The sequence below is a fragment of the Caretta caretta genome, chromosome 1 (assembly GCF_965140235.1).
Source record: "Caretta caretta isolate rCarCar2 chromosome 1, rCarCar1.hap1, whole genome shotgun sequence".
In the NCBI taxonomy this organism is placed as follows: Eukaryota; Metazoa; Chordata; order Testudines; family Cheloniidae; genus Caretta; species Caretta caretta.
Window position 1 is genome coordinate 3,895,682 of NC_134206.1, and position 25,778 is coordinate 3,921,459.

Genomic DNA, 25,778 nt, shown 5'->3' on the forward strand with positions numbered 1-25,778 from the left:
ATTGAGCAATCTATTTCACGCATGAGAACAGCCTCCAGCTGTGCATGTTGTGTCTCATATTAACACTGTCTCTCCATCCAGACATTTGTACTGCGACCTTCACCCTAGACCCTGGGCACCTACAGGAAGACAGGGGAATATACGGTACATGCAGGAGACACTGTTCTGCCTCAGAGTTGGACACTTTCTCCCCCTACTCCATGTCAGATTCCAACACAACCGACTTCACCAACCCCTCCACCTTCATCCTGCTGGGCATTCCTGGCCTGGAGGCTGCCCATGTCTGGATCTCCATCCCCTTCTGCACCATGTACATCATAGCCATCTTGGGGAACTTCACCATCCTGTTCATCGTGAAGACAGAGCCAAGCCTCCATGGGCCCATGTACTATTTCCTCTGCGTGCTGGCCGTCACTGACCTGGTCCTGTGCACAAGCACAGTTCCCAAAATGATGAGCATCTTCTGGTTCAATTCCAGGGAGATCGATTTCAGTGCCTGTCTCACCCAGATGTTCTTCATTCATTGCTTCTTTGCAACAGAGTCTGGGATCTTCATGGCCATGGCTTTTGATCACTACATGGCCATCTGCGATCCACTGAGACACTCCACCACCCTGAGAAACCCAATTGTGGCCAAGATTGGCCTGGCTGTGATTTTGCATGGCAGCACGCTTGCACTGCCCTGTCCCTTGCTTGCAAGGCAGTGGCCATATTGCAGAACCAATATCATCCCCCACACATGCTGTGAGCACATGGCCGTGGTGAATCTGGCCTGTGCTGACATCCGCATCAGTAGTTACTATGGCCTCACTGTGGCAAACTTGGTCATTTGTCTAGATATGTTTTTTATAGCTGTGTCCTATACTCAGATCCTCAGGGCCATCTTCAGCCTCCCCACAAAGGACGCCCGGCTCAAGACTTTTGGGACCTGTGGCTCCCACCTCTTTGCCATTTTAGCCTTTTACATCCCAGGTCTCTTCACTCTCCTCACGTATCGGTTTGGCCACCATGTGGCCCTGCATTTCCACATTCTCTTTGCTAATGTGTGCCTGCTGGAACCCCCCATGCTAAATCCCATCATTTTTGGTGTGAGGACCAAACAGATCCGGGACAGGGTGCTCCAGCTCTTTACTCCTAAATGGACCTAATATTTACTCATAGTGCTTTTGCTCTCAGACCACGCTCTGCACAGAGCTGGCTTGTGACATGGTGGTGGGCCCTCTTTGCTGGATTACATACTGGACAGTCAGAGAAACTTTAAACCCTTTCTTGACCTTACAAACCTGACAAACTGGGGAACTGAGTTGACACCTTTCAAATTGCTTTTAGCTTGACCCCCAAGGTCCCACCACTTCCCCACCTCTTCCACAAAGGTCCTGCTCCTGCTCTGCCTCTTTCCCCCAAAAGGCCATGCCCCTGTCACTTACTCCTCTCATCCCCTTATCACTCGCTGGATCATCTCCATGTCCCTCCCCTGCTAGCTGCAAGAGTGCCATTTCAGATTTTGTTAGGGATGACAACTTTAACCGTTATTCAAGGGGCTACACAGGCACTCAAAACTCTATTTTTTTTTGGGGGGCAGATAACTTAGCAAATAGCTGACAGGAGTACTGTATCTAATTCCTATATAAAAGAAAGAAAAAAATAAATATTAGACCCACTCAGCTCTAGTACTAACATATTCTGGCATCTTCTGGTAAGTCACTTAAGGGACACTGCTTAGGTTTAAAATTCTAATGAATAGTCTTACTTTGTTACCAACTCTGTGGAGAAGGAGACCCTGCCAGGACTCCTGGGTTCTATCTGGGATGGGAGAGGGTTATGGTGCATTACAGTGGAGGGCAGATATACCTGGGGTTTATATAAGAGCATAAGAATGACCATACTGGGTAAAACCAATGGTCCATTTAGTCCAGTATCCTGTTTTCTGACAGTGGCCAATACCACATGCTTCAGAGGGAATGAACAGAACAAGTAATCATCAAGTGATTCACCCTGTCCCCCACTCCCAGGCTGTGGAAAACAGATGATATGGACATGCAGAACATGGGGTGCTGGATCCCTGCTCATCCTGGCTAATAAAAATTGATGGATCTATTGTCCATGAACTTATCTAATTCTTATTGGAATCTATGAAGAAATTATTTCTTTTGTTTGTTTTAAATCTGCTGCCTATTAATTTCATTGGGTGATCCCTAGTTTTTGTGTTATGAGAAGGAGTAAATAACGCTTCCTTATTCAATTTCTCCACACCTGCCATGATTTTATAGAACATCTATCATATCCCTCCTTATTCATCCCTTTCCCAAGCTGAAAAGTCCCAATCTTTTTAATCTCTCCTCATAAAGAAGGAATTCTAAACCCCTAATCATTTCTATTTGCTTATCTGTACCTTTGCCACTTCCAATTAATCTTTTTTGAGATGGGGTGACCAGATCTGTATGCAGTATTCAAGATATAGATCATAGAATCATAGAACTGGAAGGGACTTCGAGACTTATCAAGTCCAGTCCCCTGCACTCATAGCAGGACCAGCACCATCTATAACATCCCTGACAGGTGTTTGTCTAACCTGCTCTTAAAAATTTCCAATGATGGATGTTCCACAACCTCCCCAGGCAATTTATCCTAATGCCTAACCAACCTGACAGTTAGGAAACCGTTGATGAAGACATTGAAAAGAACCGGACCTAAACTGATCCCTGTGGAACCCCACTGGTTATGCCCTTCCAGCCTGACTGTGAACCATTTATAACTACTCTCTGGGAGCGGTTTTCCAACAAGTTATGCTCCCACCTTATAGTAGCTCCATCTAGGTTGTATTTCCCTACTTTCTTAATAAGACAGCTTTCTTTGACAGGGTAACAAGCCTTGTGGATGGGGGGAAATGGTAGATGAGGTAAGGCTTTTAGTAAGGATTTTGATACAGTCTCACATGACCTTCTTTCAGCTTGGAACCATAAAATTTTGAATGGTGTGGAGAACATGAATGAGGAAGCCTTGTTTACTTCTTCACATAACACAGCAACCAGGGGTCAGACAAGGAAATTAATAGACAGCCGGATTAAAACAAAGAAAAGGAAGTACAACATACAACACAGTCAACCTATGAAACCGGGGGATGTTGTGAAGGTTAAAAGTATAATGGGGTTTGAAAAAGAATAAGATAAGTTTATGGAGGATAGGCCCGTCAATGGCTGTTAGCCAAAATGTTCAGGGATGCAACTCCATGTTCTGGGTGTCTCTAGCCTCTGACTGCTAGATCATGGAACTGGACAACAAGAGATGGATCCCTCAATAATAACCCTGTTCTGTTCTTTCCCTCTGAAACACCTGGCATTTGGCCCCTGTCAGGATACTGGAATAGATGGACCATTGGTCTGACCCAGAATGGCCATTCTTATGTTCTTATCTGAGTCTCCTTTTTCTTATCTGAGTGCTGGACATCATAGCTAATGAGGCCCAAATGCTTCTTTGTCTCAAACGGTCCCTTCCATGGAACCAGTAATTTGAACAAGCTCGATAGTCAGAATAACACTCATTCCACCGGTTTGAACATTCAGAGCTGGATCCCTTTCTTACAGGCCTTTTCTTGTACCTGTGCTGCATTTAGCAAAATTGTTCTAGAAACATCCACAAAATCTTGAGGTGATTTCTTAATTGAAGAATGTATTGGACTATGTTCATCACCTGGGGTCTTTGCTCTTCTATGTTTCTCCAAGGAGGTCTGGAAAACCATGAGGCTGCTTCTCAGACAGTGGTTCAAAGGGAGAAAACTTGGAGGCTTGAGGCAACTTCCTGATACCAAAATGGAGCTGGGGGAAGAGTTGGTCCCAGTGGTTGCAATCTGAGCATACAAATTTCTGCCACGTCACCACCAAAGTTCTGTGAAATCACTCTACCAACTCATCACTTCTTAATCATAGAATATCAGGGTTGGAAGAGACCTCAAGAGGTCATCTAGTCCTTGCTCAAAGCAGGACCAATCCCCAATTTTTGCCCCAGATCGCTAAATGGCCCCCTCAAGGATTGAACTGACAACCCTGGGTTTAGCAGGCCAATGCTCAAAGGACTGAGTTATCCCTCCTCAAAAATGTCTTTACCCTCAGTAGATCACACAGTTATTTCATGAGTTGTTATGTGAAGTTGGGTCCTTGATCAGTAAGGATTTCTTGGTGTAATACCACCTGGGAGAGGAATTTCATAAACTCATTTGCTTATTTGGTTCATAGTCAGGGTGCTAGGACTGTGGCAAGAGGTCAATAAACTTGGCTGAGTGCATTTGTCACCAAACCGTTCCTGTGGTCTTTCTTTATGAATAACTTTGTGGTCTGCTGAATGAGCAGGCTTCCTTATCTGCTGATACTGATAACATTGGAGCACCAAGGACACAAGGACTGAGCAGGCTGAACCATGTTCCTGAAGCAATGACATTCATGTCATGGAGTTCGTGGGTTCCATGATTTTCAGAGACCTTCATGGCATTTTTCACTTAAACTCCAGAACAGCTGAGCCAGAGCTGTCAGCTGGTGGAGGACCCTGAGCTCTCAGCTCCCAAGGTGTTCAAGGACCCAGCAGCTCTTTGCCACCTTGGACAGTGGGGGTACCTGGAGCTCTGAGTTGCCCCTGCCCATCCTGGCTAATAGCCATTGATGGACCTATCCTCCATGAATTTATCTAGTTCTTTTTTGAACCCTGTTATAGTCTTAGCCTTCACAACATCCTCTGGCTAAGACTTCCACAGGTTGACTGTGTGTTGTGGGAAGAAACACTTCCTTTTGTTTGTTTTAAACTGCTGCCTATTAATTTCATTTGGTGACACCTAGTTCTTGTGCTATGAGAGGGCATAAATAATACTTGCTTATTTACTTCCTCCACACCAGTCATGATTTTGTAGACCTCTGCCATATCTCCCCTTAGTCTTCTCTTTTCCAAGCTGAAAAGTCCCAGTCCTATTAATCTCTCCAATATGGAAGCCGTTCCATACCCCTAACCATTTTGTTACCCTTTTCTGAAACTTTTCCAATTCCCATATACCTTTTTTGAGATGAGGCAACTGGATCTGCATGCAGTATTAAAGATGGAGGCATAACGTGGGTTTACATAGAGGAAATACAATATTTTCTGTTTTATTATCTATCCCTTTCTTAATGATTCACAACATTCTGTTAGCTTTTATGACTGCCACTGCACATTGAGTGGATGTTTTCACAGAAGTATCTACAGAGACTCCAAAATCTCTTTCTTGAGTGGTAACACCATATCTAGACCCCATCGTTTTATATGTACAGTTGAGATTATGTTTTCAAATGTGCATTACTTTGTATTTCTCAACACTGAATTTCATCTGCCACTTTATTGCCCTGTCACCCAGTTTTATGGGATCCCTTTGTAAACCTTTGCAGTTTGCTTTGGACTTAACTATCGTGAGTTGTTTTGTATCTTCTCCAAGCTTTGCCACCTCCCAGTTTACCCTTTTCCCAGATCATTTATGAATATGTTGAATTGTATCCTTCCTAGTACACTAACTGGTCTTGTCAATTTATTACTTTTAAATGTGTGTATTTGCTCCAAAACCTCTTCTAATGACACCTCAATCTGGGAGAGTTCCTGAGACTTTCACCTAAAAAGAAAGGTTCAGATTTGGGAATTTTCCTCTTATCCTCAGCCATGAAGACCGATGCAAAGAATTCATTTTGTTTCTGTGTTATTGTCTTTATGTGCTCCTTTATCATCTCAATCATGCAGTCACCTCACTAGCTATTGAGTAGGCTTCCTGCTTCAGATGTAGTTAAAACAATTTTAGCTGTTACTTTTGGAGTCTTTGGCTAGCTGTTCTTCAAATTCTTTTTGGCCTTCCTAATTCTATTTTTACACTTCATTTGCCAGAGTTTATGCTCCTTTCTATTTTCCTCAATGGAATTTAACTTCCATTTTTTAAAAGGTGCCTTTTTGCCTCTTCTTTTCCTTTGTTGTTTAGCCACAGTGGAAGAATATCCACAAGTGTTGCTAGTCAATGTTCATATTTTTTATTAAATTACTTTGTTACTGTTAGTCTTTGGTTATCCTCCAGGCTTCCTGAAGTATTGGACATGGAAAAAAAAGGTAACATTTCCCACAACGCTGAGCTCAGCCAAACATGGACAGTACACTCTGGATTAATGAGGACATATACTTTGTAATTCTTGTCACAAAGATTTCAATCGTTGACCCATGGTGATCATTTTCTGCAGATATATTTGCCCACTTTGTCACAAAGCTCTTTGGATCTGACCCCATAAATGATAGGGTTGAGCATGGGAGGGATGAGGAGATAGAGGTCAGCCAAGATGATGTGAATGTGGGGAGCGATGCCCTGACCAAACCGGTTTGTCAGGTTGGAAAAGAGGCTGGGAGTATAATACGTCAATATCACACAGATGTGGGCTGTGCAGGTGTTGAGGGATTTTTGGTGGGCTCTCTTGGAGGGGATTCTGAGGACAGTCCTGATGATCAGACCATACGACAGGGCAATGAGTGTCAGGTCTGACATGTTGACTACAAAGAATAGCACCAGGCCATATATCCTGTTCACTCTAATGTCCCCACACGACATCGTCACCACAGCTGTGTGCTCGCATTGAGTGTGGGGGATAATGCGATTTGCACAGAATGGCTGCCGGCTCAGGAGCAGGGGCAGGGGAAGAATGAAGAGAACAGCTCTTATCAGTCCCACAAACCCTAGTTTAGCGATACGTCTGTTATTGACGATGATGGTGTATCTCAGAGGGTTACATATGGCAACGTAACGATCAAAGGCCATTGTCACAAGGATGGTGGAATGCATAAGAGAAACAGTGTGAAGGAAAAACATCTGGCTGAGACAGCCACCCATAGTAATAGCTTTCAAATTGAACCAAAATATACACAGTGCATTTGGTACGACAAAGGTAGGTGTGGCGATGTCTGTAAGCGCCAGCATGCAGAGCAGCAGGTACATTGGGTTGTGGAGAGTCTGCTCTTTGTATACAACAAACAGAACTGTAATATTTCCAAACAGGCTGATAATGTAGAATATAAAGAAAGGGATGGAAATCCAGATGTGGGCAGCTTCCAGGCCAGGGATGCCCATTAGGATGAATGTTGAATGGTTAGAGTGGGTGATGTTGAAAACTGCCATCAGGTGGTCAATGCATCAATTGGGCTCAGAAATGCTCAAGGTGCCTGTAAAGGGAGAGAAGCACAGTGAAGGGGGGTTACGCCCTTTATAGAAAATACTATGATAAATATTTTATAGTTAACAACAATCTGGAGGTGATCAGTGAAGTGGCAACATTTACATGTGGCACCAGACTATTTAGGTCAGAGTCAAGTGCAGAGAAGTCCTCTGAGGGAACTGAACAAGCCAAGTGAACAGGGAGCAAGATGGCAGATGAATTTCAATGTCAATAAACTGTGATGTATATGCCCATTGGAGGAAAAAGCTTGAACTAAGCAAAACATTGGGATCCAGGAAGAGTGGGATAGGAAACCATACAGAAAATACAATGGCATGAGATCAGTCAGTCAATATTTCACCCTCCTCTGGTCTCCTCTATGTAGTACTGGGCACCCTTCTCACACAGGATATTGCAGAACTAGAGGGATTCGGGCAAGGGCAATGAGAATGATCAAGGGCCTGGGGAAACTGTCATATGGAGAGAGGTTGAAAAGACTGGGATTGTTATGTTACAGAGGAGATGAATAAGAGGAGATATGAGAAAATTCTCACTGGTAGAGTAGATGGAGAATAAGTTCTCCCTGTCTCATAACACGAGGTCAAGAGGACATTCAACTAAACTGAAATGTGGTAAATACAAAACTGATAAAAATAGAATGCTTTCTTCCCCCAATGCCTAAATAGAATGAGGAACTCCTTGCCACAAGATGTGTTATGGCCATGAGCTAAGCAAGAATGAGGAAGGGTTTGGACATGTACATGGTTAATGAGACTTTACACCTTCAGCCTCTCCCAACAAACCACAGTGCTGCCTGATTCTCTGTGTAGATCTCCCTACCTACTCCCACAACCCTCAGCACTGCTTGCTTGTCCATTTATACCCTTCTCCCCACCTCCATAACACTCAGTACTGCCCACCTGACTGTATATATCCCAGTCCCTGCCACAGAACCTCCAGTGCTGGCCACTTGTCAATGTATGTTCCCCACCTCACAACTTCCAGCCCTGCCACACAGTGCTACCCCTCAGCCGGGACCATCAGCAGGTGCCAGATCCCAAAGAGACAGCTCCCAGAAATACGTCCTCAGACTAAGTTAAACTCAGTGTCTGCCTGAACCCAGGAAAAGGAACCTATTCAGTGAAGGGAACCCCAGCAGCAGCTCAGGCTGTGCAGGGAAGGAGAGAGGGACAGACCCGGTGAGAAGGGGAGAGGACGTGGAGACTAGAAGGAGCCAGTGTGAGTAACTCTGCCTCAAAACGACACAACGCTTTAACGTATTGCAGCCCATTAGAAACCCAGACATCCCTTCCTGAGGCTGGTGTTCCATGTTGGCAATTGCTGACATTACCACAAGATTGTTGTAGGGCTGCTCACGGGAGGAGGGATAGTCCAGACGGGGGATTGGTCAGAGACAGTCTGCTACAGTGAGGTCCACATTTCATTACAGTCTGAGACACCCACTATCCCAGGAGGCCTCATTACGCCTCTTTGCTCTGTGCATTAGGCAGGATGTCCATTCCCTATTTTGTCCAGTTTCAGGTATCTGTGTCACTGTAATGTGCGTACTGCATGCCCCCCTCCCACCAACACACACAAACATTGTGCATCCCTGAACTGCCCATAGTGAGATTTCCAACACCGCCTGGTTTCCTGTAAGCCAGAAACCTGCTTTTATTTCTCCTGCCTTTTGATGCTTCTCATCCTCTCTATACCCAGAGATGCAGGGCCACAGAGAAACCAGACCCTCCCTTTCTCTCTGAAAAAAAAATCCTAATTGTTCATTTACAAAAATGATTAGGAGACCAGGGCACCTGATTTATGGGGAGAGGCTGAAGGAATTGGGCTTGTTTAGACTGAAGAAGAGGAGAGTGAGGGGGGATTTGAGAGCAATGGTCTCAAGTTACAGTGGGGGAAGTCTAGACTGGATATTAGGAAACACTATTTCACTAGGAGGGTTATCTAGGGAGGTGGTGGAATCTCCACCCTTAGAAGTTTTTAAGGCCCAGCTTGACAAAGCCCTGGCTGGGATGATTTAGTGGGGTTGGTCCTGCCTGAACAGGGGGTTGGACTAGACGACTTCCTGAGGTCTCTTCCAACCCTAATCTTCTATGACTTTATGAATCTCTAAGGATTTCAGCAACTCTCCTGTCAGCTCCTCTTTGGTTCAAATGAGCTCACTCCACCTTTAGCAGTGACAGGACAACTCCACTTGAACTCACTGGAGGTTCATGGCCGGTGTGAATCAGGACATTCATTTAAGTCCTTACTTGAGGACTTAGGCCATGCTGGGAGTTCTGCCATTGAACTCAATGGTACAATATTTCACCCTTAGTATTTAATTTTGGCCCCCGGCTGTGAAAATCACTCCCAGCTTCACATCCTGCTACAGAGAGCACTATTATCCACGGTGCTGGAAAAGTCTGAGGGAAACCCCCAGATTCTGTGGCGTTCTGAGACAAGGCATGAGAGATGGGGATTCCAAAACTCACAGGGGCTCTGACTTTGCTCTCAGGGAGGTCAGTGTAAATCTAGAGTGACCCACCAATGGCAGAATGTGAGAGCAGAATCTTTCCACTGTGTGAAATCCTGTGTATTCCATTCTTCTTGTGAAACATCTGGTAACACAGATACCCAGTGTAGAGGCCTTGGCTGCACTTCTGAAGAGGCCAGTGAAGTTGCTGAATTGTAACACTTGAGTGAACCAGAGGAAAAAACACATAGACCAAAAAAAAGGAAGCTACTGAGACAAATAGAAGGACACAGTAAGAGACAAGGAACTGATCTTAAAAATAAATATTTGTCTAAACTATTTCTAATAAATTTTTAGTTCCAACTATTCCAGGTAAATCCCTTGGTGTTTCTGACAATATTAAGCAGTTCAAGTTGTTTGTGCTGGTGAATTCCTGCCCACATGGTTCTTGACATGAACCCTGGAACCCTCCCTGAGCCCTCAGCACTAAAATTATTGCAGAAACAGGCAACTTACCGAAATCCCAATCTGCAGAGAAAAGGAATCTCCTTATTGAGACAGAAAGGCAGAGCCCAAAGCATCAGTCTATGAGTCTCACATGTCTGACACTCGCTGTGCTGTACAGCAACCTTTATGATTCCCCTAAACAGTCCCTGAGGACTTTCAGGTTGGCCAGGACTCCCAGGCAATTCCCTCAGCTCTGTGAACAACTGGAAGAGCAGAAAATAGACTCTGGAGAGCTTCAGCCTGTGAGCCTCAGGAATAAGACATGATTTGCTGTTAACAAGGGCTCAAATTGTCAGGGCAAAACAGAATATTAACATTTAGATGAATCTTGGGTGAAATAAGGTCATTGTCTATATGTGTCTTTGAAATTTGTGCTGATAGTTTGCCTAATGGATAAATTGCCCTTTGTTGATCTGTGTAACTTATTATCCGTAGTGTTTAGAAAACGGAAGGGTACATCTAAAACCTATTGTTTACCCAGGACTGTATGGTCAAGTAGATGCTAGAAAACTGTATAAAAGGCCCTTGGGTCTTGATCCTGTTTTTCTCAGATCTAATTGAGAATTCATGCAGGGAAATCTAAGCCAAAAGGACTGAGATCCCAGTTCCGACTGTACTGCCCTGAAGTATAAACTTTGGACTATAACCTATGGACAATTTCTGAAAGAATTCTTTGCAACTACAAAGCTCACTGTCTCTGCTGTGTATCTGAACTTCAAGAATTGAATTCACATCTGTATATATATTGATCCTTTAACCAGGGGCGGTTCCACCACTTTTACCACCCCAAGCAGCCGTTGCCGAATTGACGCCGCGCCCGGACGGAAGGGCGGCACAGCTGACACGCCCGGAAGAGCGGCGGAGTTGCCGCCGAATTGCCACCGCGGGAGACGGACTGCCGCCCCATTCTCAGTGCCACCCCAAGCACCTGCTTGGAGAGCTAGTGCCGGGAGCCGGCCCTGCTTTTAACTATACACTCTTTTTTCTTTTAATAAATTTTAGTTTAGTTACTAACTGGTGGTAAGCATGTATTTGGATAAGATCTGGAATACTCAATAACCAGGGAGGTAATGTGTCCAATCCTTTGGGATTGGTAGAACCTTTTCTATTATATGATTAAATGAGATTTTTGGTAATCTTTATCCTATTTGACTTGTGTGCCTAGGTGGAGACCTGAGGTATGGTTATTTTAAGGGAACTGTGTTGCTAGCTTCTGAGTAACCAGTGAGGTATACTAGAAGCTGTTTTGTGCTGGCTTTGTAAATCTAAATATTGGAATATCCACCAGCTCACTGCCTCGAGGATTGCCTGCTCCATTCTTTGCAGTTCACCCTAACTGAGTGACCTCAGCTGGCCCCCAATGGGAGCCCGGTCACACCATGCCCGTCCTTGAGACATACTTGAGTTATGTGAATAATGTAACTGAAGTCGAGGAAGCTAAATCCACTTACTGTGGTGTCTACATCACGCTGTGTCCATGGGAGACACTCTCCCGTCGACTTACTTTATGCTTGTCAGGGTGGAGGATTACAGACATTGACGGGAGAGCGCTCTCACATTGATTTAGCGTGTCTTCACCAGACCTGCAAAATCGATGTCACTGCATCAAGTGCAGCAGCGCCAAAACCGTGCCCCCAGGGAGGACCTCCATCAGCGGCCTCGCAGTGAGCAGCTGCCATGGGGAGCAGGGACTGCAGAGAGCTGAAAATGGTTTTGTGGTTGGACGAGTCATCTTATGGGCCTGTGTCTTGGTGGCCAGCTGCTCAAAAGTGTCATAGAATTATAGGGTTAGAAGGGACTTCAAGGGTCATCTAGTCTAACCTACTGCCAAGAAGTCTTTCTGCTGAGCTCTGTCCTCCGCCCTCAGCTTCCAGCCATGTTCCAGGAACCATGCCCCCATTCTCTCCTCCAGCTGGGCTACCTCCCTCATTCTCTGCAGCTGCCTCTCCTCCCTCTTTCTCTCTCTGGAGCTCCAGCTGTTCCTCTGCCTTGGCCACACTGTCCTGCAGCATTTTGTCCTTTTCCTTCTCCCACACCAGTTGAGTGTCTTGTCCTCCAGGCTCCTGGTTCCTTTTCTCCGCACATCTGAGGTGTGTTAGTGAATATTAGCTTTTTATGATTTTTTGTATTTTAAGTTTTTGTATTTCTTTTAGATACCAACCAAAAGCCTTTTTATTTTGTGAATTTTTTTTAGATGGGGCCACCAGATCTGCACACAGTATTCAAGATGTGGACATGCCATGGATTTATAGAGAGGCAATATGATATTTTCTGGCTTATTATCCATCCCTTTCCTAATGATTCCCAACAGTCTGTTCGCTTTTTTGACTGTCGCTGCACATTGAGCAGACTTTTTCAGAGAACTATCCACGATGATTCCAATATGTCTTTCTTGAGCGGTAACAGCTAACTTAGACCCCATCATTTTGTAAGTATAGCTGGGATTATATTTTGCCATGTGCATTACTTTGCACTTATCAACATTGAATTCCATCTGACTTTCTGTTGCCCAATCACCCAGTTTTGTGAGATCCTCCTGTGGCTCCTTGCAGTCATTAATTATTTTGAGTAATTTTGTTTTTTTACCCCTTTTTCCAGATCATTTATGAATATGTTGAACATGCATTGGTCCCAATCCAGACACCCGGAGACACCACTATTTACCTCTGTCCATTCTCACCATTGGTTCCTACCCTTTGTTTCCTATCTTTTAAATGGATACTTGGCAATGTTTTCCTTCCTTTGTTTATAAATGAACTCCCTGCTCCAAAGGGAAAGCCAGGAGCAGCACAAGCTCTGCTGCATTTAAGAGTTCCTTTTGTGGCTAGGACTTGCACTTTAAGCAGACCTCAAGTATGAAATTCAGAGGTTCAGGGTGTGGGCTATAGGCTATGTAAGTGGTGCCCTGATCCCTGTATTTGAAGTCCCTCTTAACTTTGATGTTCAAGCACTGAGGATTGAACAAGTAGCCATGTGTCAAAAAACCGAAACATTTTCCCAGATATTGGACAGACACACCATAACATTTCAGGAAGTCTTTCCGGAGACATTCAGCAGTGGCTGACAGCATCTCAGTTTTCAGCTTTGGATCAGACGAATGTGTTATTCTTCCATTGCTGAACTTTCTCAGAATATTCATTATGGCATACACTTCACATGCCATCACACTCTCATTTTCCAAGCAGAGCACTGTATCACTGAAGACTTTCAGGGCATTCCGGAGGAAAAACAGATGAACCTCAACTTTGCTAGGCCCTTCACCTTGTTCACCATTTTCCATGTCGGAAAACAGCATCCATAGAGATTTTGGATACTCATCACTGCCCAGACAAAGCCTGCCATGTATTTACAAGCCTGTTTACAGCTGGGAAAAGACTGAACCAGTCTGTCAGAATGTGGTGCAGTAAAGTGGCATAGTCCATATTCACAACATCAAACACATCCTTCAACACTGCTACTCTCTTAGCAGAACGGCAGAAATGATTGAGCGTCTTAATCACCAGAGCCTAGATATCAGGTTGCAGGGTTTTGCTAGCTTGTTTCATGGCATTGTGCACACCGTGGGCTGAGCAATTTGCAGGCAAGGTACACTGATTGTCACTTTCCATAATTCATGTTTGCATGATCGAAACAGTAGTAAGACACTTTGTTCATGTCTAGTTTGTGTGTATCGAGTTCTTCAATTAATGTGCTGTTTATTGCCTCTGCAGTCTCTTCGCTTTGCTCATAGAATCTAACAGTTTATCTTGCACCCCGTGTTCGGGTGTGCAGTAGCTCAGCGATACCGAGTAAGTTCTCATCTTGCCCTTGTCAGATGCCCTTGTTACATAGGGACGGTCTGGCTCCCTGGGGGCTTTTGAAAATTCTCTGGAGAGCAGTGACAGAATGTTTTTGATGAATGTCTCCGCTGTAGTCCAACCATATTGAGGCATTACAGGGGTGCATGTCAGACTTGGGTAAGATTTTGGAGCCATACAGACACATGTGAAACAAAATTTTGGTGCATTCTCCAGGCAAGGAATAAGAAGTGTGGAGCTCCATTTGACACAGAGCCAAGCCTTAAAAATGTCTCTAAATGTGAATTTATTTGGTGAATCTGAAATTAACAATGAAACTATACTAGCAATATGATATGTACAGATGCAAACTTATGGGATACAATACAGAGAAAGTATGGTCAATGTGTTCAGTAATGGGCAAAGGCCTTTTGAATGGCTCTGGCCTCAAACTGCCCACTGTAGCGCAGGCCTGGCTCCCCACTGGCGCAGCTGGTCTGTGCTGACCCAGCTCCCTGTTCTGGTCTGCTCCAGCTGTAGCCCTCCAAGGTGTGCCTCACCACCGCCGCTCTGGCTCCAGCCCAGCTCTGCCTTCTGGGCTGCTTCTCTGGCCCTTGTGTTTCTGAGTCCTGCTGCTCTGCCTCGAATTCAGCTTGAGTTGCTGCTCAGGTTTTCCAGATTTCTACTGCATTAATAGCCTATAATCACTGAAAACTTCACAGAAAAGTCGTCCCATCTATTTCTTGAAACAAAGGGTTTTTTATTCACACATTCATCTAGACATCAAATAACAAATGGAAGCTTTCATTGCATACCTACTACAGATTTGATTTTTTTTTTAAATAGGTACAAGTCCCAGCAGGAGTTTGTCCACATTAGCAACAAATTTATGAAACAAAGAAACTAAAAATCAAAACCATCATACTGGTACTTGTATCCCGATTGAAGGTTGGCAGGGGTTTCAAACAAAAACAGCAAATAAGGGTGTCAAAAAATCAAAAGTAGCCCAAAATATATGTAGTGTAAAAACAACAACATTATTAAATTATTTATTTCTATCTGCTTTCAATGACAGTCGTGCGTGTTCATATTTTGAGTTGAATTAGTTTGTTACTGTTTTGAGTTGAATTAGTTTGTTACCATTAGTCTCTAAAAGGCAACATTTCATCCTTACTGTCTTCGTCGGAAGTAGAATGCTTCTGCTGCTTGTCATACATATCGGCAGTGAGCAGTGCAATCATTCCTTTCGTTGCTGCAAATTGTTCATAATAGATTTTATGTCGCAGCATGTACATTCCAACATAAAGAATGTTCTCTAAAACTTATATCTTGTTGTGTTGTTTAGTTTTTATCAAGTTCATCTGAATAACATCCAACTGCAGCATTGCTAAAAGGTAGCGACACCAATGAAAGAACAAACAAGCCAAGTTTACAAAAGTCTTTGTCCTCAGCAGCAGTCGTGTGTTCGAGAAATTCAGCCCCAAACTGCTAAACTTCGTTGTCCTGAGTATGAGGCCTCTGAACCATAGACAAAACTCTCCACTGCTGCTTCAACTCTCCAAGGTCTCCACAAAAAACGGCAAAAATGAAATATCAACCATTCTAGGTCGAGAAGGTCTTAGTACTGCAAAAGATTCAATCACCTGGACTTTTGGTGGCAATCTCTGTTTAATCCATTTCAGACACTCCAAGATGACATCTCAACACCTACTTTTGATGTCTTTGACAACGGGAATGGTTTGTGTGTATTTTGAAAGTTCCAGCTGAAATCATCTCCAAAATCAACTGTGCAAAGTGGTAAGTTGTGGATCCCAAGGCAAGGTCATAGTTCAAGACAGCAGTCTGTAACCTGGGGTTTCCAGAATCCCCAGAAGGGGTAATTTAACTATTTCACTCCAGGAGGTCTCTGGAATATATCAGTGGGAACCCAGCAATTCCATCTGATCATGAATCAAATGCAAGTAATCATGCAATCATCTAACTCTGTAGTTTATTAGATTTAAGCATACACAGAGATAAGCAATAGGTTTAGAACATCCCGATAATTTTACCTAACATCTGGAATGGTGCTGAGTAATTAACAGCAGGTTCCCAGTTGCCAGTTGCTCACCTGCTGGGGAGAAACAATGTCTGGAAAAAGTCTTTCAAGATGACTTCAGAGGACTGCTGTAAAGTACACTGAGTTAGCTAATCTTTAATAACTTCTACAAAACACATAGGATCATCACTTTTCCTAATTTCCAATAAACTTCTAATATAAGAGGTGTCTAGACTGAAGGTTTTTATGCATTTATCTTCTTTCATTCTCACTTACTGACTTGTCTGTCCACTCCTCCCATTCATATTGGCAGAAACTGCCAGCTGTATTTTGACCTTGCATATATAAAAGCCTGCTTTTCAATTAATCCTAAACTATGTGGTATTCTATTTTTGTAATTCATAGTGGCTGAATGCACATTTTATGGTTGCAATTGGCTTCATCACATTCTGTGGTACACACCCCTCAAATACAGGGTAATACAATCCAGTTCTCAAAAACACACAGTTCCAGAACTCTCCCTAATAAGCTCTATAGAATGCCCTCAATTCCTGCTGCAGATTTCCTGTATTAGCACTTTCCCACAGAAACTTCTGGTTTATCTTCCAGGCCTCCTGAAATATTGGACGTATAGAAATCAGGTAAAATGTGTTCACCAGATCACTGTATATATGACAAAAAAGTTCAGCATTGTAGCTGATTTCTTTGTCTTTGGCTATCTGAAAGTGTAGCTTCTGTTCTTTAAATTGATCAAGAAGCCTTTTTCAAACAGGGACTAATGGAAAGACACTGTGCATCAGAAAGCTGCAGTCTCTCTTGGTGATCTGGAAGTAACAGACAGGATGAGTGAAAGGTGTGTGTGGGGGGGAGTCCGGGCTGATGGGTGATGCTGAAAGTGGTCAGGTGATGGTGAGAGCAAGGGAGATCAGCCATCGAGAGATCATGCTTGATGATGGAGTGATAAAACATTAGATGAGACAAACTTCTCAGACTGTGAAATCCCACAATGCGAAACTAGGAGAGAGCACCCATGATTAACAAGGAGATATCCTTTCCCCTCTAGTCACACAGGTCTAAAGTCAATAGTCCCCAGTGATCACATTCTTCAGGCATATTTGAACACTTTGTCACGAAGCTCTTTGGTTTTGACCCCATAAATGATAGGGTTGAGCATGGGGGGGACAAGTAGATAGAGGTTGGCCAAGATGATGTGAACATGGGGAGAGAAGCCCTGACTGAATCGGTGTGTCAGACTGGAGAAGAGGAAGGGAGTATAAGATGTCAGCATCACACACATGTGGGCTGTGCAGGTATTGAGGGCTTTCTGGTGGGTTTTCTTGCAGGATATTCGGAGGATGGCCCTGATGATCAAACCATAGGACAGGGCAATGAGTGTCAGGTCTAACCCAATGATTACAAAGGCCATCACCAAGCCATAAGTCCTGTTGATTGTGATGTCCCCACATGACATCTTCACCACAGCCATGTGCTCGCAGTACGTGTGGGGGATAATGTGGTTGGCACAGAATGGCAGCCTGCTCAGGAGCAGGGGTAGGGGCAGAATGATGAGAACAGCTCTTGTCAAACCCACGAGCCCTAGCTTAGCTATTTCAACACTGGTGAAGATCGTGGCATATCTCAGAGGGTTACATATGGCAATGTAGCGATCGAAGGCCATTGTCACGAGGACAGCTGACTGCATAGTAGAAACTGTGTGAAGGAAGAACATCTGGGTGAGGCAGCCACCCACAGTAATGCCTTTCAAATTGAACCAAAATATACACAGTGCTTTCGGCATGACGGAGGTACACATGCTGATGTCTGTGAGCGCCAGCATGCAGAGCAGCAGGTACATCGGCTTGTGCAGGGTCTGCTCTTTCCATACAACAAAGAGAACTATGAAATTTCCCAAGAGTCCAATAATGTAGAACATGGAGAAAGGGATGGAAATCCAGAGATGGGCAGGTTCCAGGCCAGGGATGCCTGTAAGGATGAATGTTGAAGAGTCAGAGGGGGTCAGGTTGAAAACTTCCATGAGATGTTCAATGCATCGATTGGGCTCAGAAAAGCTTAAAGTGCCTGTGAAGAAAGAGAAGCACAGTAAGAGGATTACAGACTTTAGAACAAATAGCACAGCGAATATTTTATAGTTATTACCAAGCTACAAAGGGGGTGAACAGTGACATGGTAACATCTGCAGATGGCACCAGAATACTTAGGTCACAGCCAAGTGCAGAGAAGTCCTCAGAGGGAGCTAACCAAGCCAAACGAAGTGTAAGTAACTGCAACTTTTGTGCCCTTTGGAGGGAAAACTTGAACTCCTCAAACACCTTACCAAGTTCTGATTGAACAGTATGATCTCAAAACAAAAATCTGGGTGTCATGGTACACAGCTCTGTGAAACCCTTTTCAGAACACAAGCACAGACAGAAACTAAGCAAAACACTGGGATCCAGGAGGAGTGGGATGGGACAGCATACAGAAAATACAATGCCGTGAGATCAGTCAGCCAACGTTTCACCCTCCTCTGGACTCCTCTGTGTAGTACTGGGCTGTGTAGTACTTCTGTAGTACTTCTCACACCGGATATTGCAGAACTAGAGGAGTTACCCAGAGCACAATGTAAACTTGTGGTAACCAAGCTGAGATTTTATCCCTAGACATTTCACTTCACAGCATACTGGGGTTAGATTAAATCATAAAGCAAGTTTTTTTTTTTAACTACAACAGATAGTTTTTAAGTTATTATAAGGGATAGCAAACAGATCAAAGCAGATTACCTAGCAAATAATCAATAACACAAACTAAGCTTAACACAATAGTTAGACTGACTATGAATTAGCAGTGTATCAACCTGATTCATGATACAAGCAGTCTGGCATATTCTCAAGACACAAGCTGCATTTGCTTTGCAGCTTGGGTTTCTCAGGTTTCCACACACAGGCTAGAAATCTCTTTAGCCTGGGTCCAGCACTTCTCCCAGTTCAGACTTTTGTCCTCAGGTGTATCCAGGAGTCTCCTTGGGTGGGGAGTAAGGAACCACAAAGATGTCACTCCCTGCCTTATATAGCTTTAGCATATGGCAGGAACCCTTTGTTTCAAAACTTGGTTCCCAGACCAGTTTTTGGGAAAATATAGACTCCCCAAGATTGAGTGCAGAGTTATGTGCACTGGCCACATGCCCTTGTAGAGTCATAGCATCCATTTCTTAAAGGCAGTTCTCAGGAAGGCTGACCAGGTGGAAGGTGAGTTTCTAAGTTTCTCCTCAGACCTATTGTTCTCCCTAATGGCTCATTGCCCTGAATAGGCCCTTCCCAACCAGCATTTTGCCTAGTGGGCAGTACCCAGGTGTAACTATATTTGAAGTACAGATACATAGTCAATATTCATAAATTCATATTCAAAAATGATAAGTTCACACCAGTAGGATAATTGTATTCAGAAAATCATAACTGTTCCAATGACATCTTACAAGACCTGTCTTGCACAAAGTGCATGCTAATTTTGCCATACTCATATCATAATTATATCACTATGAGGAATACGGGGTGCAGTGTCACACAAAGATCAATGGTTCTTTCCACCGGCGAAAGGCCTAAAGTTACATAACAACGACAACACCTGGAAACAAAAACTGAGCAAAGGTCGTGACACCCAGGCTGCAGTTCAGGGGCTTGCCATGGGAAAGAGACCCTGAGACCAGCCCAAATGCACATTGGACCAGGAAAGATCCCAGCACTGGCCTTGGACCAACAATTAGAAAGACAAATTCAATTTCAGCAGCGCTGCCCACCACTCCAGGTACATGCACTCCCTACCCCCACAAACCCAGCGCCCCTGCCTGCCTCCACACATCTTATCACTGCCTGCTTCTCTGTGTACACCTCCCTCCCTGCCCTCACAACACACAGCATTGCCCATTTGTCCATGAACACCCGGGTCCCTGCCTCCACAGCGCTCAGTGCTACCCGCCTGCCCATTTATATCCCACCCCATATCCCAGAATCCCGCAGTGCTGGCCACTTGTCCATGTAGATTCCCCAACCCCCATAACTTCCAGCTCTGTCACACAGTGATGTCCCTCACTCAGAACCAAAACCAGGTGCTAGATCCCACAGAACCAGCTCATAGAAATACCTCCTCAGAGGAGGTTAAAGTCAGTGTCTGCCTGCACTGGGGAAAAGGGGGAGATCAGCCTGAACTGCCTTTCTGGGGGTGATGGGAACCCCAGCAGCAGCTCAGCCTGTGCAGGGAAGAAGAGAGGGACAGACCTGGCGGGAGGGAGCCAGGACATGGAGTCTAAAAGGAGCCATTGTGAGTAACTCTTTCTCAAAATGACACAGAGCTTTAACACATTGCAGCCCACTGGAAACCCAAACACACCTTCCTGAGGCTGTTTTTCCATCTTGGCAATTGCTGACGTAACCACGAGGCTGTAGGGGGGCTGCTCACATGAGGAGGGAGGTTCCAGATTGGGGAAGGTGTCAGAGAAAATCTGCTACAGTGTGGTCCACATTACGTTACAGCCTGAGACACCCCCTGCCACGGTAGGCCTCATTACGCCTCTTTGCTCTGTGCATGAGGCAGGATGTCCATTCCCTATTTCACCCAGTTTCAGGACTCCGCACAACTGTGATCTGGATGCTGCACATTCCCCACCCACGCGCAAACACACACATACACACACAGACACACACACACACAGTGTGCATTCCTTGACTCTCCCCATTGAGATTTCCAACACCGTCTGGTTTCCTCTAAACCATAAACATACTGTTATTTTTACTGCCTTCTGGGGCTTCTTGTTCTCTCCAGATGCAGAGATGCTGGGGTACAAGGAGACCAGACCCGTCTCCCTCCCTGAAAAAAAATTGTTATCCTGAGAGTTCTAAACCTCCAAGCCCCTGAGTCAGATATTTCAGCAACTCTCCTGTCATTTCTTCTCTAGTGCAAATGAGCTCACCCGTCCTTAGAGGCCACGAGACAACTGCAGTTGAAGTCGTTGGAGAGTCATGGCCACTGTAAATCAGGCCATTTATTTACATCCCCACATGTAGACTCAGGTTGAACTCCGGACCGTGTTGACAGCTGATCGCAATGGGACCAAGATTTCACTCTCAATGTTTAACTTTCAGCTCTGAGCTGTGAAATCACGGCTTCAGGTCCTGCTACAGAGAGCACTTCTCTGTTAGGGTGCTGAAAGTGTCTGAAGTAAACCCTCAGTTTTTGTGACATTCTGAGACCAGGAATGAAAGACAGGGATTCCAAAACACCCGGGTCCTGATTTTGCTTTCTGGGATGTTAGTGTCAATCTGGAGTGACCCACTGAAGGCAGAATGTGAGAGCAGAATCTGGCCAGTGTGAGACCCATTCTTGTTGTGAACCTTCTGGTAACACAGATACCCGCTGCAGAGGGTTTGGCTACACTTTCTAACAGGGCAGTAAAGTTGCTGAATTGGAAAATTTGACTGAACCAGAGGAAAAGCCACATAAAACCAAAAAAGGAAGCTACTGAGACAGGTAGAAGGACACAGTCAGACACATAAGAACAAAAGAACATAAGAATGACCATACTGGGTCAGACCAAAGGTCCATCCAGCCCAGTATCCTGTATACTGACCGTGGCCAATGCCAGGTGCCCCAGAGGGAGTGATCCTAACGGGTAATGATCATGTGATCTCTCTCCTGCCATCCATCACCACCCTCTGACAAACAGAGGCTAGGGACACCATTCCTTACCCATCCTGGCTAATAGCCATTAATGGACTTAACCTCCATGAATTTATTAAGTTCTCTTTTAAACCCTGTTAGAGTCCTAGCCTTCACAACCTCCTCAGGCAAGGAGTTCCACATGTTGACTGTGCGCTGAATGAAGAAGACCTTCTTTTTATTTGTTTAAAACCTGCTGTCCATTAATTTCAATTGGTGGCCCCTAGTTTTTATATTATGGGAACAAGTAAAATAACTTTTCCTTATTCACTTTCTCCACACCACTCATGATTGTATATACCTTTATCATATCTCCCCTTAGTCTCCTCTTTTCCAAGTGGAAAAATCCTAGCCTCTTTAATCTCTCCTCATATGAGACCCGTTCCAAACCCCTAATCTTTTTAAAAAAAGAACAGGAGTACTTGTGGCACCATAGAGACTAACAAATCATTTTAGTTGCCCTTCTCTGAACCATTTCTAATGCCAGTATATCTTTTTTGAGATGAGAAGACCACATCTGTACACAGTATTCAAGATGTGAGCATACCATGGATTTATAAAAGGGTAATAAGATATTCTCTGACTTATTCTCTATCCCTTTCTTAATGATTTTTAACATCCAGTTTGCCCTTTTGACTGCCACTGCACACTGCATGGACATCTTCATAGAACGATGAATCCAAGATTTTTTTCCTGACTAGTTGTAGCGAAATTAGCCCCCATCATATTATATGTATAGTTGGGGTTATTTTTTTTCCATTGTGCATTACTTTAAATTTATCCACATTAAATTTTATTTGCCATTTTGTTGCCCAAATCACTTAGTTTTGTGAGATCTTTTTGAAGTTCTTCACAGTTTGCTTTGGTCTTAACTATCTTGAGCAGTTTAGTATCGTCTGCAAACTTTGCCACCTCACTGTTTACCCCTTTCTCCAGATCATTTCTGAATAATTTGAATAGGATTTGTCCCAGGACTGACCTTTGGGGAAGACCCCTGGTTACCCCTCTCCATTCTGAAAATTTACCATTTATTCCTACCCTTTGTTCCCCGTCTTTTAACAAGTTCTCAATCCGTGAAAGGATCTTCTCTCTTATCCCATGACAACTTAATTTATCTAAGAGCCTTTGGTGAGTGACCTTGACTAAAGGCTTTATGGAAATCTAAGTACACTATGTTCACTGGATCCCCCTTGTCCACATGTTTATTGACCCCTTCACAGAACTGTAATAGATTAGTAAGATGTGATTTCCCTTTACAGAAACCATGCTGACTTTTGCCCAACAATTTATGTTCATCTATGTGTCTGACAATTTTATTCTTTACTATTGTTTCAACTAATTTGCCCAGTACTGACGTTAGACTTACCGGTCTGTAATTGCCAGGATCACCTCTAGAGCCCTTCTTAAATATTGGCATTACATTAGCTATCTTCCAGTCATTGGGTACAGAAGCTGATTTAAAGGACAGGTTACAAACCATAGTTAATAGTTCCGCAATTTCACATCTGAGTTCTTTACAACTCTTGGGTGAATGCCATCTGGTCCCAGTGACTTGTTACTGTTAAGTTTACCAATTAATTACAATACCAATTCAATTAATTCCAAGACAAGGAACTGATCTTAAAAACAAATATTTATCGAAATAATTTCTAGTACATTTCTAGTTCCAGGTAAATCCTTTTTTACATTTCACCAGGTAAATCCTTTGGTGTTTCTGACAATGCTAAACAGTTCGAGTTGCTGTGCTGGTGAATTCCTTCCCAAATGGTTCTTGACTTGAACCCTGTATCCTTCCTGAGCCCTTAGCACTAACTTTAATGCAGAAACAGCCAACTCACCAAAATCCTGCTCAGCAGAGAGAGGAAATATCCTTATTGAGACAGGAAGGCAGAGCCCTGAGACTCAATGTATAAATCTCACTTGTCTGACACTCGCCATACAGGACAGCAACCTTTATAATTCCCCTGAACAGTCCCTACAGACTCTCTGGTTGGAAGGCCTCCCAGACAATTCCCTAAGCTCCATGAGCAGTGGGACAAACAGAAAATAGACCCTGGAGAACTTCAGCTTGAGAGCCTCCCCCGGGAGTGAAGAAATGATTCACTGACACAGGGGGCTCAGATTGTAAGGGCCAACTGAGTCTTGCAGACTGTTCAGCCTAGCAGTTGACGATGTTTTCCTTTCTGTATAGGAATCTGCACTATGTGTGGGAATGCTGTCAGAAGATACGGGACAACAACCATTTTCAATCGCTCGTAGCAGCACACCACTGAATCCTGCCCGTGCAGTTGTAATATCCAGTCCATTAGCATCAGAAAATTCATAGCCACCCTAAGTACTTGAAAAAAGGCTTTTTTCACCCAGGATTGTGGAATCAAAGATATTTTCCAGTATTCCTTCATGAGGTCTAAAGTGGATATATATATCTGGCAGCTCAAACTGTTCCAATAATGCATCCACTCTCTGCATCGGGAAAGCTTCACATTTCAATAATGTGTTGATTTTTCTGAAATCGATGCAGAAACGGGTTGTGCTATCCTGCGTCGGAAGTAGTACCGTGGGAATTCTCCTCTTATTGTGTGAATCCTTTACCATTCCCAGAGCCAAAATGACCTGGAGTTCATCTCACATGGTATTCCACTTTTCAGGAGGGAACAGCCACAGAATTTGAAGGATGTGTTGCTCGGTGACCATTTCAGTTTGGTGGTATTTTTAGTAGGTGTGCCCCACTGATAACACAGGGATAAAGGAATCAAGCAATTGCTATATCTTCATCTTTTGTTCAGGCTACAGTCCCTCCCCCATGATTGTGTTACAGGTGCCTTGGGGCCTAATTTGGGCTCCAGAGAGTATGAGTGTGATAGATTATGACCCCTGGGGTACAGTCTGGGAACCATAAGAAGTGTGGTGCCTCTCTAACCACCCAGATGGGCTGGCCCTTTTCCACACTGCTTTGCTGGTGATTCAGCCTCTCCAGGCCCTGTTATCACCCAAGTGCAAACATCAGACATCAGCTAATTTCCCAGCTCCCCAGGCTCAACCCCTCCCCCCTCCCACCCCCACACACTGGAATATAAACCCCAAATTATACATTCCTGCTCAGGGATCTGTATAATGTAAGCTCATTCATAGAGTTTGCCCTCTCCTCGACATGGAAAGGACGTCTATGTTAACCAAGAAACTAGTGAGGAAAATAGAAAGGAGTGTAAACATTGGCAAATGAAGTGTAAAAATGTATTTAGGAAGGCCAAGACAGAATGTCAAAGACTCAAAAAGTAATAGCACAAAAATTAAGTATATCAGAAGCAGGAAGCCAGCTAAACAATCTGTGTGGCCCCCGGGCAATCAAGCTGCTAAAGGAGCACTCAAGGATGATAAGGCCATTGCGGAGAAACAAAATGAATTCTTTGCATCAGTCTTCACGGTTGAGGATGTGAGGGAGATTCCCAAACCTGAGCCACTCTTTTTAGGTGACAGATCTGAGGAACTGTCCCAGATTGAGGTGTCATTAGAGGAGGTTTTGGAACAAATTGATAAAGTAAACAGCAATAAGTCACCAGGACCAGATGGGATTCACCCAAGAGTTATGAAGGAACTCAAAGATGAAATTGCAGAATTACTAAACTGTAGTCTGTAACCTGTCATTTAAATCAGCTTTTGTACCAGATGACTGGAGGATAGTTAATGTGACGCCATTTTTTAAAAAGGACTCCAGAGTCTACACAGACTACTTCAGGAGTTTCAGGGAGAAAAAGGTAACCTGGTTTGATGGAAGGGGTATCTGGCTCCTTCGCTGTCTCTGAAAGGTGTTTCATCCCCATCTTTTCAATACTCTGAAACAAAAACTGAAGATGAGATGCAGGATGATAATTGACAAATGTCAAGATCAAGTGATAGTGCATATCTTAACTGTGGAAACCTATTTCTTTAAGAGCTCTCAGTATTCTCCCCTTCTTAAAGGTGGGCAATTTAGTCTTAGTCCAAGTAATTTTCTCTGAAAAGTAAACAGAAATTTGCTTTCACTGAGGTATAGTCAAATCAGCCCTTGTGAGAAGGCAAACTCCATTAAATAGTTTCTA

General features: G+C 43.9%; 3 protein-coding genes across 3 annotated transcripts; 1 reads left to right on the forward strand and 2 right to left on the reverse strand.

The window, feature by feature from the left end:
- Nucleotides 1-200: 200 nt before the first annotated feature.
- LOC125633008 (olfactory receptor 52D1-like) lies at nt 201-1,148 on the forward strand. Its single transcript, XM_048842111.2, has one exon. The coding sequence runs from the start codon at nt 201-203 to the stop codon at nt 1,146-1,148; it is 948 nt and encodes a 315-aa protein (XP_048698068.2).
- A 5,072-nt stretch (nt 1,149-6,220) lies between these two features.
- Nucleotides 6,221-7,159, reverse strand: LOC125628855 (olfactory receptor 52E2-like). The gene has a single exon (XM_048834092.1). It carries the CDS (start codon nt 7,157-7,159, stop codon nt 6,221-6,223), a length of 939 nt encoding a protein of 312 aa, XP_048690049.1.
- A 9,936-nt stretch (nt 7,160-17,095) lies between these two features.
- Nucleotides 17,096-18,025, reverse strand: LOC125628856 (olfactory receptor 52N4-like). Its single transcript, XM_048834094.2, has one exon. The coding sequence runs from the start codon at nt 18,023-18,025 to the stop codon at nt 17,096-17,098; it is 930 nt and encodes a 309-aa protein (XP_048690051.2).
- Nucleotides 18,026-25,778: the final 7,753 nt, after the last annotated feature.

Bases quoted from the DNA above. Each gene is read 5' to 3' on its own strand.
- LOC125628856 (XM_048834094.2), bottom strand. From the start codon at position 18,025: ATGGAAGTTTTCAACCTGACCCCCTCTGACTCTTCAACATTCATCCTT.
- LOC125633008 (XM_048842111.2), top strand. From the start codon at position 201: ATGTCAGATTCCAACACAACCGACTTCACCAACCCCTCCACCTTCATC.
- LOC125628855 (XM_048834092.1), bottom strand. From the start codon at position 7,159: ATGGCAGTTTTCAACATCACCCACTCTAACCATTCAACATTCATCCTA.